The sequence below is a fragment of the Vollenhovia emeryi genome, unplaced genomic scaffold, assembly GCF_000949405.1.
Source record: "Vollenhovia emeryi isolate VEMERY1.0 unplaced genomic scaffold, V.emery_V1.0 DF939174.1, whole genome shotgun sequence".
NCBI classification, from domain to species: Eukaryota; Metazoa; Arthropoda; class Insecta; order Hymenoptera; family Formicidae; genus Vollenhovia; species Vollenhovia emeryi.
This window is the reverse complement of record NW_011967192.1, coordinates 1,079,873-1,092,420: the sequence shown is the minus strand read 5'-3', so window position 1 is coordinate 1,092,420 and position 12,548 is coordinate 1,079,873. Positions and strand designations below refer to the sequence as shown.

General features: G+C 38.6%; 1 protein-coding gene across 1 annotated transcript in view; it reads left to right on the top strand.

Annotated features, from left to right (window-relative positions):
• LOC105563584 (homeotic protein ultrabithorax-like) overlaps window positions 1-12,548 on the top strand; it is a 98,358-nt gene that overhangs the window by 82,271 nt on the left and 3,539 nt on the right. Inside the window, exon 2 of the mRNA XM_012015285.1 lies at window positions 925-1,333. Coding sequence (XP_011870675.1) covers window positions 925-1,241 — 317 coding nt within the window. The 3' untranslated portion in view covers window positions 1,242-1,333. The remainder of the gene's footprint in view (window positions 1-924; window positions 1,334-12,548) is intronic.

The window sequence follows — 12,548 nt, the reverse complement described above, 5'->3', positions numbered from 1 at the left end:
CCATTCAACAATTATACCTCTCGATTCGGAACGAACTCAAGTCAAACGCGGAAGGATAATTCGCCGATAGGGCGAAAGTCGTTACATTATGGATATTTATGCACATGGGCACGCACCGTATGCGAGCAAAAATGGAGTAAAAGGAGGCTGCTTACGGCCGAGAAGAGAGGTTGGTTTAGGTTGGATACCGGTGGCAGAGGTGAAACGGGAGGGTTTTTACGAGGCAGTAATGGCCGATAAGGTGAGCTTGCGCCCCCACCGTCGGAGCTTACTCCGCTACTGTACCCAAGTGACTGTTCAACAGTACCTATTCGCTGTCGTATACTCCCTTACTTTCTCTCGGAACGACTCATGCCACGCTTTATTTTAAGTCGTTTACACATTTCCTTTATCGGCACGAGCCTCATTTATACCGCCGCGTCTGATATTCGCGGTCCAAGAGCGCTACGGGATATCAGAAATTCGTTAAAATGTTCTTTTAATAAGCATTTTAAGCGGCAGCTCATAAAGATAACATAATTCGTTTGTGGACAAGATAAGCAATCTGAATGGAAGGGCGAGTCGATGAAATCTACACGCTCAGGTCCCATCGAAGTACCTCGCCGATTTCTCGTATTATTTCTAATTGAACATTTAGTTTTACTGGATAGATTTCTTCCGACTTCAAATACTTTGATAACGTTTATGCGGAGCTATTGTTCACACGCTGTTAGCGAGATAATAAAATTCTTCCGTCATTCGAAATGCGATACGGTGTACTTGCATTGACAGGAGTCGATTAACACTCCCTGAAAAGTGTCATCTTCTCAACCGCTTTTTATTTGCAAATTCTTACGGGAATCGGACAGATATAACATACGACCCCCCTCCCCCCCAAAAAAGGAAAAAGGGCTCAACCGCAATTCTGGTTTTCGTTGTTCGCAGGGGCGAACGGAATGCGCAGACGCGGGCGACAGACCTACACGCGCTACCAGACTCTGGAGCTCGAAAAGGAATTCCACACGAACCACTATCTCACCAGGCGGAGGCGGATCGAGATGGCACACGCGCTCTGCCTGACGGAAAGGCAAATCAAGATCTGGTTCCAGAATCGGCGAATGAAGTTGAAGAAGGAGATTCAGGCGATCAAGGAGCTAAACGAGCAGGAAAAGCAGGCGCAGGCGCAAAAGGCGGCAGCGGCAGCGGCGGCGGTTGCGCATCAACAGCAAGGGGGCGGTGGGGGACCTGAGGGGGGCAACTAGGGGTACGCCCTGCATCGGAGCCCCCCCGACCATCCTACCGCCAATCCACACCACCCTCTACTAGCACCGCAATGTACACAACTGTATTAAAGGTAAGTGCGATTTGTCTCATCACTTTTTTTTTTTTACCGCAACTTCCTTTCGTTCATCAACCCTCAGCCCGTAACGTGATCTTTCGATTGGAACAAGATCTATGAATCGTGTCTAAACATTTCAGTGCATACTGATACCACATTCATATTACGTTTCTTTATATTTATATTGCCAGTAATGGTGTCGCATAATAGCGATACCTTTATTTCAACAGTTTTGTTTGCTACGAAGAAATATATGCATACATACATTCAAACAACTGTAGGGGTTTTGCACGCAAAGTTATCTGCTTTTCAAGCACAAATAATAAATATATCCAATATACCGTATTAGATTGATTTCAGTGTGTCTCAGTATATATTACAGTACAAAACATTGAACAACTTGAACTCCATTACAATAGTAAACTAAATGTCCAATCGATTTAATATGGGTGGTATTAGTCAATCAATTTACGCAACAATTATAAAGATCCTGAGTGTATAAGTGTAAAACGTGTTGGCAGGCACGTCTACCTACGGCAAGGGTGTCCGTAACTGTATATTGGATATATTTATTATTTGTGCTTGAAGAGGACCGCAATCCGTACGGTCGAAACGTTGTATATTATTTAAGATTAATAAAATAATGCCAGTTGCGTCGAGGGAAAATTGAAGTTTACGTTATTTTATTACTGGCGAGCAAAAGTATTAAGTTTGTTATCTGCTTTTTCAAATTTCGCAATGAAAAATATCGTATTCTACACGGGGAAAATTTTTTCTTAAAATTTATCCTGAAAATCATGTACTCGTGGGACGATACGGTATTTCGAATACTAATTGTAAGTGTACAATTTACTAGTACCAGACAACACAAGTGCGCGCTTCGCGCGCGCCATTTGCTATCACTAAAAATTCCCATGATTTGACAGCTGCAAATAACACGATTGAAGCATGTCGTGTCGCACAAGCGTGACAGCCAATCAGTATCTCGGAAAAGCGACAACAATACTTCAAGACTTTCGACTATCGACTTAACACGCCTATTTTTATATAGGAAAATCGTCAGTATTTTTTTTTACCATATCTGGCAATTTTAATAATACAGCAAACTTATTGCGAAAAATATTACCTCAGCCAGAGTTTGAACCTGGACTTCTCTACACTCTAGGCGAGTGTCTCACCAATTCGACCACCGAGTCATGATAATATTTATCGCAATAACAGTATAAAAATATTTATGTCTATTTCAACTTTTTTGAACTTACTAGTAAAATGTATAGTAAAATTTCAAGAAACTCATAAAATTCTTCAAAATGCCATGTTGTCTCACGATTACACGATTTTCAGGATAAATTTTAAGAGAAAATTTTCTTCGTGTGTTGAAAAAACAACTGAACGTGAAATAAGCTTGATTACTGCCACTTACGTAGTTATCAAGATCGTCATCATTTATCTCCCTTAAAAAATCCTGCAACTTTTGTATTCTACAATTTTCCGTACAACGCATACTTTGGAAATTATTGAAACTTCTCAAATAAACGATCTGTATGTTTTTCAACATTATTAAAATATATAAACTTGCACTTCAACACTGTTCGTGATTTAACAAAGCGGGCGTACACGCTTGATGCAACAGTTAGGATTATGTGCTGTGCACTAAAAAAATGATAGTCGCACAAACGTTAAAAGCACCGTTAAAAATGAGATTCGAGCTTTTAGCACGGCGCCAGCTTTAAAATTAAGTTTACTCGTGGGCTTAATGAGGATAAACCGCGTACAAGCGTGCCTTCATAATTTTCTAAGTTATGCTATTCGCGTGTATTTAACTTGCGCTGAACGCGCATCCCGAGGGAGCGACGAATGCAAACTTGAAATATCGCATCGCGTTTATCTTGTCGTCTCTGCCGAATAAAAAACTTATCAGGTTTTTATCGCGTTCTGCTCGCTTCCGTTACTCTAAATGAATCTGATATGAGGTAAAATCCCGACGTTTTGTATCGCGAGTTTCCTAGTCGCAAAATCGAAAACTGTCAAAGCACGCCAATTCAAAAGAAAGGAAGTCATAAGACATTTAGAAGCGGCAGGTTGCCGAAAGTGAACAGGTGACGTAAAAATAGAAGAAAGAAAGTAGTAAAAAGACCGGGACCATTTCGTTACGCTACTAAAAATTTACCTTACAATTTATATTTCTACTTGAGAGCCGACTATTCATTCTCAGAAAATATATGCCCCTTTAAATCCTTCATTGCAGACAATATCAACTGTAAAAAACGATTTCCGCTTTTTTCACACTTTCACTTAAAAAGCATTTCTCTGTCACTGCTAGAGATTCCTTGCTTGTTTGAGCTAAAAAACAGGCCTTGGAAATAGTCAAACGTTAAACTATAAAAATAGTTTACATGTTCTGATGTAATTCTTTGTCAATTTAGTTACGCTCGTATATTTTTGTTCTACAAACGTGAATGTTTTCTATTGACTGCAGCTTCAAGTATCTGTGATTTTTTTTAAACTGTTTAGCTCGTGTAGATTTATATTATAATAAAAACGCACAATTCATGTAAAAAAAATTTAATATAACGCACGTAAAATATAAAATATTGCATAAATACTGCCATAAAAAATCAAACTAATTTATTACATATACGTTCTCAAAATATTTAAAACGTCTGCGGCAGAAAGGAGATACGCCAGGCAGAGAACTACGATCGAAACTCCTCATTCTTCGGAACCTACTGGAGCGCTTAATATCTCTTTTTTGGTATCTTCGGGCGACGAAGAAGTTCGGGCATAAATTTTGTCCCGATTGCACGTAATATTACGCCAGCGAAGCGATTCCCCGATTAACTCCGTGGATTGCGCCGTAATTGTACGCCACTTGAATCGCGATTAAATAACTCTTCGCCGGTAATATTTATTTAATCGTGCTTATTTAATCGCCCATATCAGAGTAATCGTACACTTGAAATGGAATCATTTCCGATTTCTGCTACGATCGTTGAAACGTAATAAATTAATTGACGGAAAATTAGATTAATAAGTTTTTTGTAATTTATTTGATATTTGTATTTATTCTTGCATCGTTTTCATTGCGTAATTCCTTTTTTCTTTCATTTTCTTTATGATTAATATACAATTTTTTAAATATATAATATACGATTATAATTAATATTGTATACAATTTTTTTATTAAATATTTTATTAAATATAACTCGGCTCTGTCTTATTCGACGACGATGATTGACTTAGATGCGTTACTGAACTTTTACCTATTTAACTAAATCCTTTTTATTTATTAACCTACATTGTTCATAACTGCGTTGTTGTTGATTTGCAGTATCACTCGAAAAGGATCCAAAAGAATAAGGTCGAAACGTTGTGTAATAAACTAATTAAATAACTAGCCAGTTGGGTTTCCCGTCTCAATTAAATATTTTATTAAATAAAGCAGGCAAAGTTGAAGAAACATTTGCTAATACGTAAAACTTTTCGTAAAAGTAATTTCGTTCAAAATTCCGTTATTCGAAAACGAATGAATTATATATTTACTTTTGTAAGTCGATCTAGATGTACGTGAAGATAAATTTTGACAGTGGACATGAAAAAGCAATTTAGGAGAGTTTTAATGGCTAATATATGGGAAGCTTGCAGCGATATCGAATGATTAATTCATTTGTTCTCTCAAGTTAGAAATGTCTGTGAATACGTTTATTACGTTTGTTTTAGAAAATACCTATATAATATTTTATATAATAATATTAATAAAAATATAATATTTTTATCTTTCTTAGTTTTTCATGTCAATATTATACGAAAGAAATTTATCTTGAAAATAGTTCCATTAAAATTTTCAAATAAAGCATAATATAATATAAATATTATAATATACAAGACATATAACATATATGTATAATATACACATTATATTGCACAGATATGAGCAAATTTGTATAATTCAGACCATTTTGGGTGATAATTTATATGATTAATTAGTCAATTTATTTTAATTATTATTCTTTAAATAATAAACTAATGAAAATAATCAGACGCTTTTTATATATTCAGTCTTTAGTTTTTTTTATATTGTATTTATATTATGCGTATATGAAAACCAACGAATAATTTTGGCAAAGTCAACAGCAATGCCATCTATCCGTTTCAATAGTTTCTGAATTAAGTTATGGCTGCTTCTGTCTGTGGGCGTGGCTAAGGCGTGGATATCTATTTTTGCCATTAATTTATCCTTTATTATAAAAATTCATTGCCATTTTATGACACAAAATGATTAAACGGTGCATCGATTATCCTAATTGTTGATAAATATTTGTAAAATATGCGAAATACGGAAAATAACGTTCAAAATTTGAATCATTCCGTGTAACACTCCGCGAGGTACTTATTTTACACCCACTTAAACCGCTCTCGTGACAGGTGGCAGCACGAATCAGCGTTATTCGGTCGATAACGTTTTGCCTCTCTTACCGACCTCTCCGTCGGTACGTAACTTAATTTAGAGTCGTCTCTACCCACCAAGCAGGATATATTGAGCGGTAGTTCGATGATCGCCCGTAATGCGCTTTATGGTTTGTTTTTATCGACGTGGTTATATAGTAACTCACGGCTTTCCTGTTTCTCGGCGTGGCGAGTCGAATCCGGCGGCGACGCGCCCGTGTGCGCGCGTTCCTGGTGTAGGTGCCGTATAAAACGCGCGCCGTGCTGAGTCGGCAGGGGCTATTCACATTTTCCCCGCGAATGCATTCCCGGAGCTATCGATCAATAATCCAATAAACCCGCGATTCGCAGTCCCATGAAGAGAAAATAAAGCATGACGCCGCGTGATTTTATTGCGTAGTAAAGCGTGATTTCGACAGATCGATGCGCGATCACCGTCGCCTCTTCGCGCGCGCGTTTACTTAGCCGCTCGCCAAAGCGGATAGGTCAGGGATCTTTATTGGCTGTAAAAGAAGACGTTTTACGATCCATAAAAGCGTTTATAGCGCTCAAGTAGTCTTACCTCGGTTCTTACATCCCGGTTATATCCATTACCCCTTCCGTGGCCTTTCCAAGGGCGGCCACTGGCACGCGTTTTCTCTCTCTTTCTCTCTCTCTCTTTCTCTCTCGAATGCCTTTGAGATTTACAGGTTACGCTCCCGGTAACACCTCGTAAACTTGGCTTAACGACTTTAACCGGGCCTAACTGCTTCCTTCCTGCAATCAGACCCTGACCTACCTCTTGCGCAGAGTCGTCCTAGAAAAATTTCGAGATACCAATTGCACGTGGCGCTGCCTCGCAATTTCACATCGACAGATTTTAACATGTTTCTCTACCCGTTGAGATAAAAGCGGCTCTTTAATTCTACAATTATTTATTAAGTGTAATACTTTCCATCCAATTTTTTGTGCATCATTCTACATATATGTTTTTTCCACACTTTTTATTACGATCATTTTTTTAAATCTACGGTGAAACTATACAATGAGGAATTTGCGCTACGTACTTTAAGAATTCGCTAATATCTGTTTGATCGTGAACTTCATAATTTCACATTATGCTTTATTATCGTTTCGCAACTTCTATTGATACGTAATAATTCTCTTTGCTAGTTTTGTGTCGTAATATTTGCATTATTAGCTGACATTTCTTTCACTTCTCGCGATGTTTTTAGAATTATGCAGGACATCCATGTAGATAGGAGATAAAATGATGTAGTTAGTATCAATAATAATGACTTATAGATTTGTGTCAATCATGTAAAGCGTATCCAATTGGAATACGTTATTTATTAATCGTTGTGTACTAAATGTTGATCATCTCTTATAAGTAAGTTTTTATCCTTTCTTCATATTATATTCAGTTAAAAACTTTTATTTCTAATTTATGTACATAATTGCCGGTAAAAAATAACACTTTAATACACGGATACATTAGCAGTCGGCATTGATGTTCTTTTCGATGAATCAAAGTCTGAATAAATAAAGATAATCAAGGCATTTTGCAATTGTTTCATAATTGCATATACATATATTCTCGGTAGGTACTTATCGATGAATTTTACATATTTTCTTACGTGATATTAACATTCAAAAGTGACCAGTGTGCTCTTGCTTTTGGTACCATTGCGCCACATTTACACAACAATAAGATACCGTAATAAAAATACTCGGAGAATCCTCGCGTTTCAAAGTTCCGAAATATAAAGAAGAACCTGAGGTAAAAAAACAGACAAAGAGTTGCTATCGTTTTTTTCCTTTTCGTTTCTCTTTTTTTTCCCCTGTTCTTTTATTCAATGAAGTACGGCTCGTAAAACATTTGCCATGGGCAACATTGTGCATCGACCAGAAATTCTCAATACAAAACCTAAAGTCAGCATAAATTTGTTTCTTTCTTTTTATTTCGAAAACCTATTTAACGGCACATGTAGCATGTGTTTACTTTGTCCGGTTGATTATACTTGACAAACGAAGTTTAACTATTCCAACACGAAGAACGCTGCAGCATTGCCGAATTATTTTACGCAGTTTTTCCTTCGGCACTTTCACATTCAAATATGTTTCAAAAAGTGTGGCGTGCTTTAACATTTAATAAACATGAAAATGATACTCTTGAATCTCTAGCGTTTTGAGTTTAAAGAATAATATTAATATGTGATAAATAAAATAAGAAACAATATTACATACTAAATCCGTTTCATTCTCTTATATCTCGTTATGTTAAATATCAAAAAAGTACTTTTATGTTAATAGTATATTAATTGATCGAGTAGCTTTTAATTAAAATATGATTGCACACCACATGCTACATTTGCTATACAGGAGGAACGAATGAACTGTATATTCATTTTAAGTTGAAAACGAAAACGCGCGTTTCATTTGGTAAAAGATAGTTATATAACTTTCAAATGCCAATGTACATTGTATCTACGTTTTATCTACGCGAGCTGTCCGTACTAATTAATTTGATCACTCCTCACGCGGATATTTCCAGATAGCATATTTATGCATGCCGCTCGGGATCGGATTAGAATAAAAATGGAGCGAGTTGAATACATTCCTTGGCTCACGTGATAAATATCGTCCCCTCAATTTATCGTCCTTGCGTTTATATGTTTTATGGTTCTACGATGGAAATAATTTTAATTTGCATTACAGGGTAACTTCCTTGCTCTAAAATATATTTTCTTACGGCCATACAAACGAGCAGGCGGTATATATTATTTGCGGAGAGACGAAAAATATATCTAGAAGCGACATAAGTTATGTATTACGCAAGAGCGTGATGAACTAAAAGTTCTGGCTGCAAGTAACAAAGTGATACTAATAAAAGTAATAATAATAAGAATAATAGGGAAAGTGTAAGAAAAAAAAGCGAAAAGAAAGAGGGGGCTTCGTTGTGCGCGCTCCGCGCGCGCGTACTTCCGCTTCTTCCAAAGTTTATATAGTCGAACAATCATCTCGCGCACCGTCGCGACTTCCCGCAGAGTGTATCACAATTAGCTGGCATCTTTCACCCCGTACCATCATCGTACCCTCTATTCAACTTTCATAAAACCTTCCCCTTTCTTTATATAAAATCTACGGATACGCGAGCCAACGCGAACAAATTTAATGAACTGCCACGCAAACTTTAGAAAGCTTATTTCAATATTATGATGAATATAAGCGAGTTGGCACTATCTCAGTAGCGCCAAAAAAATTCATGAAAGGATATATTTGGTTACTTTACAAAGCGTGTAATGGATTGTATAACTTGCAAATTGAGAAAAGACTGAGCGGACCATAATTTTTTATTTAACTTACAGAACGTTGTAGCGAAAGTTAAACAACATAAGTCAAACTAATGAGGAGGATGAAAAAAAGGGGGATTTTAAGGAGACTATTTTACTCGAAGATACGTGCTGTAAGAAGCTAGTGCTCTAGATAACTGAAATATGGGTGATACAATCATGATGATTCGACGACACGGAGGGTGCATGATTAATTGTCGCGCTTTGGTAGTGAAGTTGCGAAGCGGAAGGTATTTCGAAGCGACGGCGGCGGCGGCGGCCCTCGCTGTACACAAACTTAAGAAGTAGATGCGGAAAGGAGGGGACATGGCAGCAACGTAGTTAGTTATACACCGTGCATGCCGGGCAACAGCGTCGGTGTGTTTTTCATTTTCTTTATATCACCCTTGACGCTCGTAAAACCATTACCCATGACCAAGCGAACGCAACTTCTGTATAAGCCCCTATCGGTGTGCGCGTATAAACGCGCGGCGTCGAGACACTCTTTGATGATACTGGAACTTCTTTTACTTGCGCGCTCCTGCCGTAGGTCCGTAAGACGAACCCAATTTCCTCGGCGACGGCAAGTCGACCCTTCGGATTTGTCCGACATGCCCACGGGAAGAATTCAGTTTTCTCGTTGGCGATTGGTTACATCTTTTCTCGGCCGTTATCCTTTCGTAACGCATTGTTTCCAATGACTTAACTGGTTCGCACGCCGTTTGCCATCGGGAGATATCGATAAATTCAGAAATTATTAACACACGATCCCGAGATGCACTGTAATTTATTTCAGGCAACTCGTTAGCGTATGCTGTTATTTCAATTCTTAAAAGTGAAGTGGATGCTACATATATTATTCTTCTTATTCGTTCAATTTATGTACGTTTTCAAACGTACATAAATTAAGCGTACATTTTCTTCATGTATCACTTGCAAATAGTTTTATATTTAACTATGTTTAACTGTCCCGTGAATGACTCCCCTTTCATTATACTTAATATTTAAAATGTTCAAAGTTCTGCTCTTGCGAAGTCGGGAAAAGGAGTCGGAGGCTCCGATGTGTAGATAAGTCAGTTAGCGACTCGCTCTAGCACGTTCCGACGTGGTGCGCTTTTTTGCATGGGCATTTTCTTATTGCTCTTTCTTTTCCCCTTTTCTCTTTCGCTCCCACTCATTTCTAACGAGTGATTCATCATCGGTGTCGCCTTCTCTTCTTTCTCTGATTAACTGGCTGGCTTGCTGGCTGGCTAGCTAGCTAGCTGGCTGTTTGGTCCCTGGATCTTCCGCTTCTTCTGTTTTTCTCCTTTCTTTCATCTTCCTCTTCCCCCCTCTAGCTTTTTACTCCATATCCTTATTTTGTTCCTGTTCCACTGGTGTCATATCACATAACTCTTTCTTATTAAAAACATACTTTCAGCTTTTTCATACATTTTGGAACCCCATCGGATCTGTTGAATTTTAGTTTTATCGTAAAGTAAAAATTGAGGCTTTTTATATAATCTTGCGGATTAATTGAGGCGAGCCTACGACGTCGTAGAATATTTGAAACAATATTTTTTACTTTAATGTCATCTCGTTGGTGCGAAGAGATTAAAGTGCTTTCTCTTCAAATACTTGCGAACGTCAGTTATGTCTGCGGTGTGAGCACAGTAGGAGTGACAAGGAAGATATTAAAAGCTAAATCCTTTTATTTATTTCTTCTCTGCTCTACTCGTCACAATTTTATCAACTTCCTATTTTATAATAAAATCTGTTTTATGACAGGAGAATACGGATGCAAAGAGTCACTTTTTGCATTTCTAGAAAGTATCATTGCGCAGTTGTACTTATTATTTTCATTATATTACTCACATTTAGTAGCCGCACTCGTTAACAACGACATGGGCACTTTAATATATTTGTAGACTGGCGATTTAAGCGAAAATAATTCTGAAAGCAATGATACTTGACGCATCTAGATTATCTCTGTTTATTTCCCGTTAAAATTCATCATTTAACTATTCTATTTTATCTGGTGAAGGCGCTACTGTTTTATTTAGTATTAATGAATCTTTAAGCGCGCGGAGGCTGCTCGAAATATCCATGCATTTTGATTAGTATTGAAGAACGAGCGTCGTTCATTTCGAAAAGTCCACCTTCGGCCCGGAAGGTGGGATTCCAGTAATTCGGTCATGGAATGGATGGGCGACGACGAGGGAGCGAGAGGAACGATGAAGTGGGCCGGGTGAAGGGATAGGATAGGGACGGGAGGGCGTTTCACGGCACCCTGCATGGGGTAGCTTGCAACCTCACGCGACACTAGAGCCATCTATATCCCGAGAGATTTATGAGTTCCTGGTGCAGCGGCTGCTCGTAGCAACTACACGCTACACAATATCGGTATAGTGCGATGGTAGTGCTGCCCCCTGTCGCGGGACGAGCGCACTGTTGCTCCGCGGGGGTTTCTCGCGTTCGTTCAACGCCGTTCCTGGCAAAAAACTCCGGACTCGATCTCAATCCAAGCCCCTCTCCGGGCTACATCCACCGGCCCGTCAGCCGCAGCTTCGACAATGTATGCATCCATAGGTGTACCTGTTCCGCCCTTGAGAAATCGCATATTTTGTAACGCTATGCTTTCTGTACACGGCGCGCGAATTAATATATCTTTTTGGGGTCCGTATACCTGGCAAGTATAAGATGAATGGGAGTTTACTAGTTTTTGTTAGAACAATATCTTATTTACCATAGCAATTGGACGATTTGTACATCGAACAATTAAATCTACTGAGGGAATACTGTTTAAGTAGTAATAATTGAAAAGAATACCGACTGCGTTATAACCGATTTAATTAACGTAGCAATTTTTACTAAAGAAAGGTGCAAACAGTTAACGCATTCTAATATGATTACCGTATTTTTAAATATATTCCTGAAAACATTGAACTTCAAAATATATACTTTGAGAAGAATGTATTTATGACGTTGATTGTCGCTTCATATGTAGATGCCCGAATCTATTCGTTCCATCGTCAACAGATGAAAATTGTGCCAAAGAATAACGCAGGCGGTTCCTGCATATAATTAAAAGTTAACAGCACAAAGAGGCGAGGTATCAGCCTTGATTTCCATTCACGACCGGCCAAGCGTAGAGAATGGCAAGTCGAGATTTTCGAACAGCCCCCCAGACACAGCCGTCCGTTCGCACTCCGCGTGATATTCTGCAGGGGTAACCAATGAGTGCGGCCCAGGGGTGGGGGGTTCGCCCCTGGTGCTATATGCGAGTACGGGACGATGACGACGGCGATATGAGTACTGGTATCTACCTATCTACCTATGCTTCTACACTCCATCCCACTTCACCCCATCCCCTTGATGCGGCCGGTTTACGAGCAACCTGTGGTAACGAGAGCGATAGATAATAACTGCTCCGTGCTCAATTCCACTACCTTCTCGCCCCCCCCCTCTCTCTCTCTCTCTCTCTCTCTCTCTCT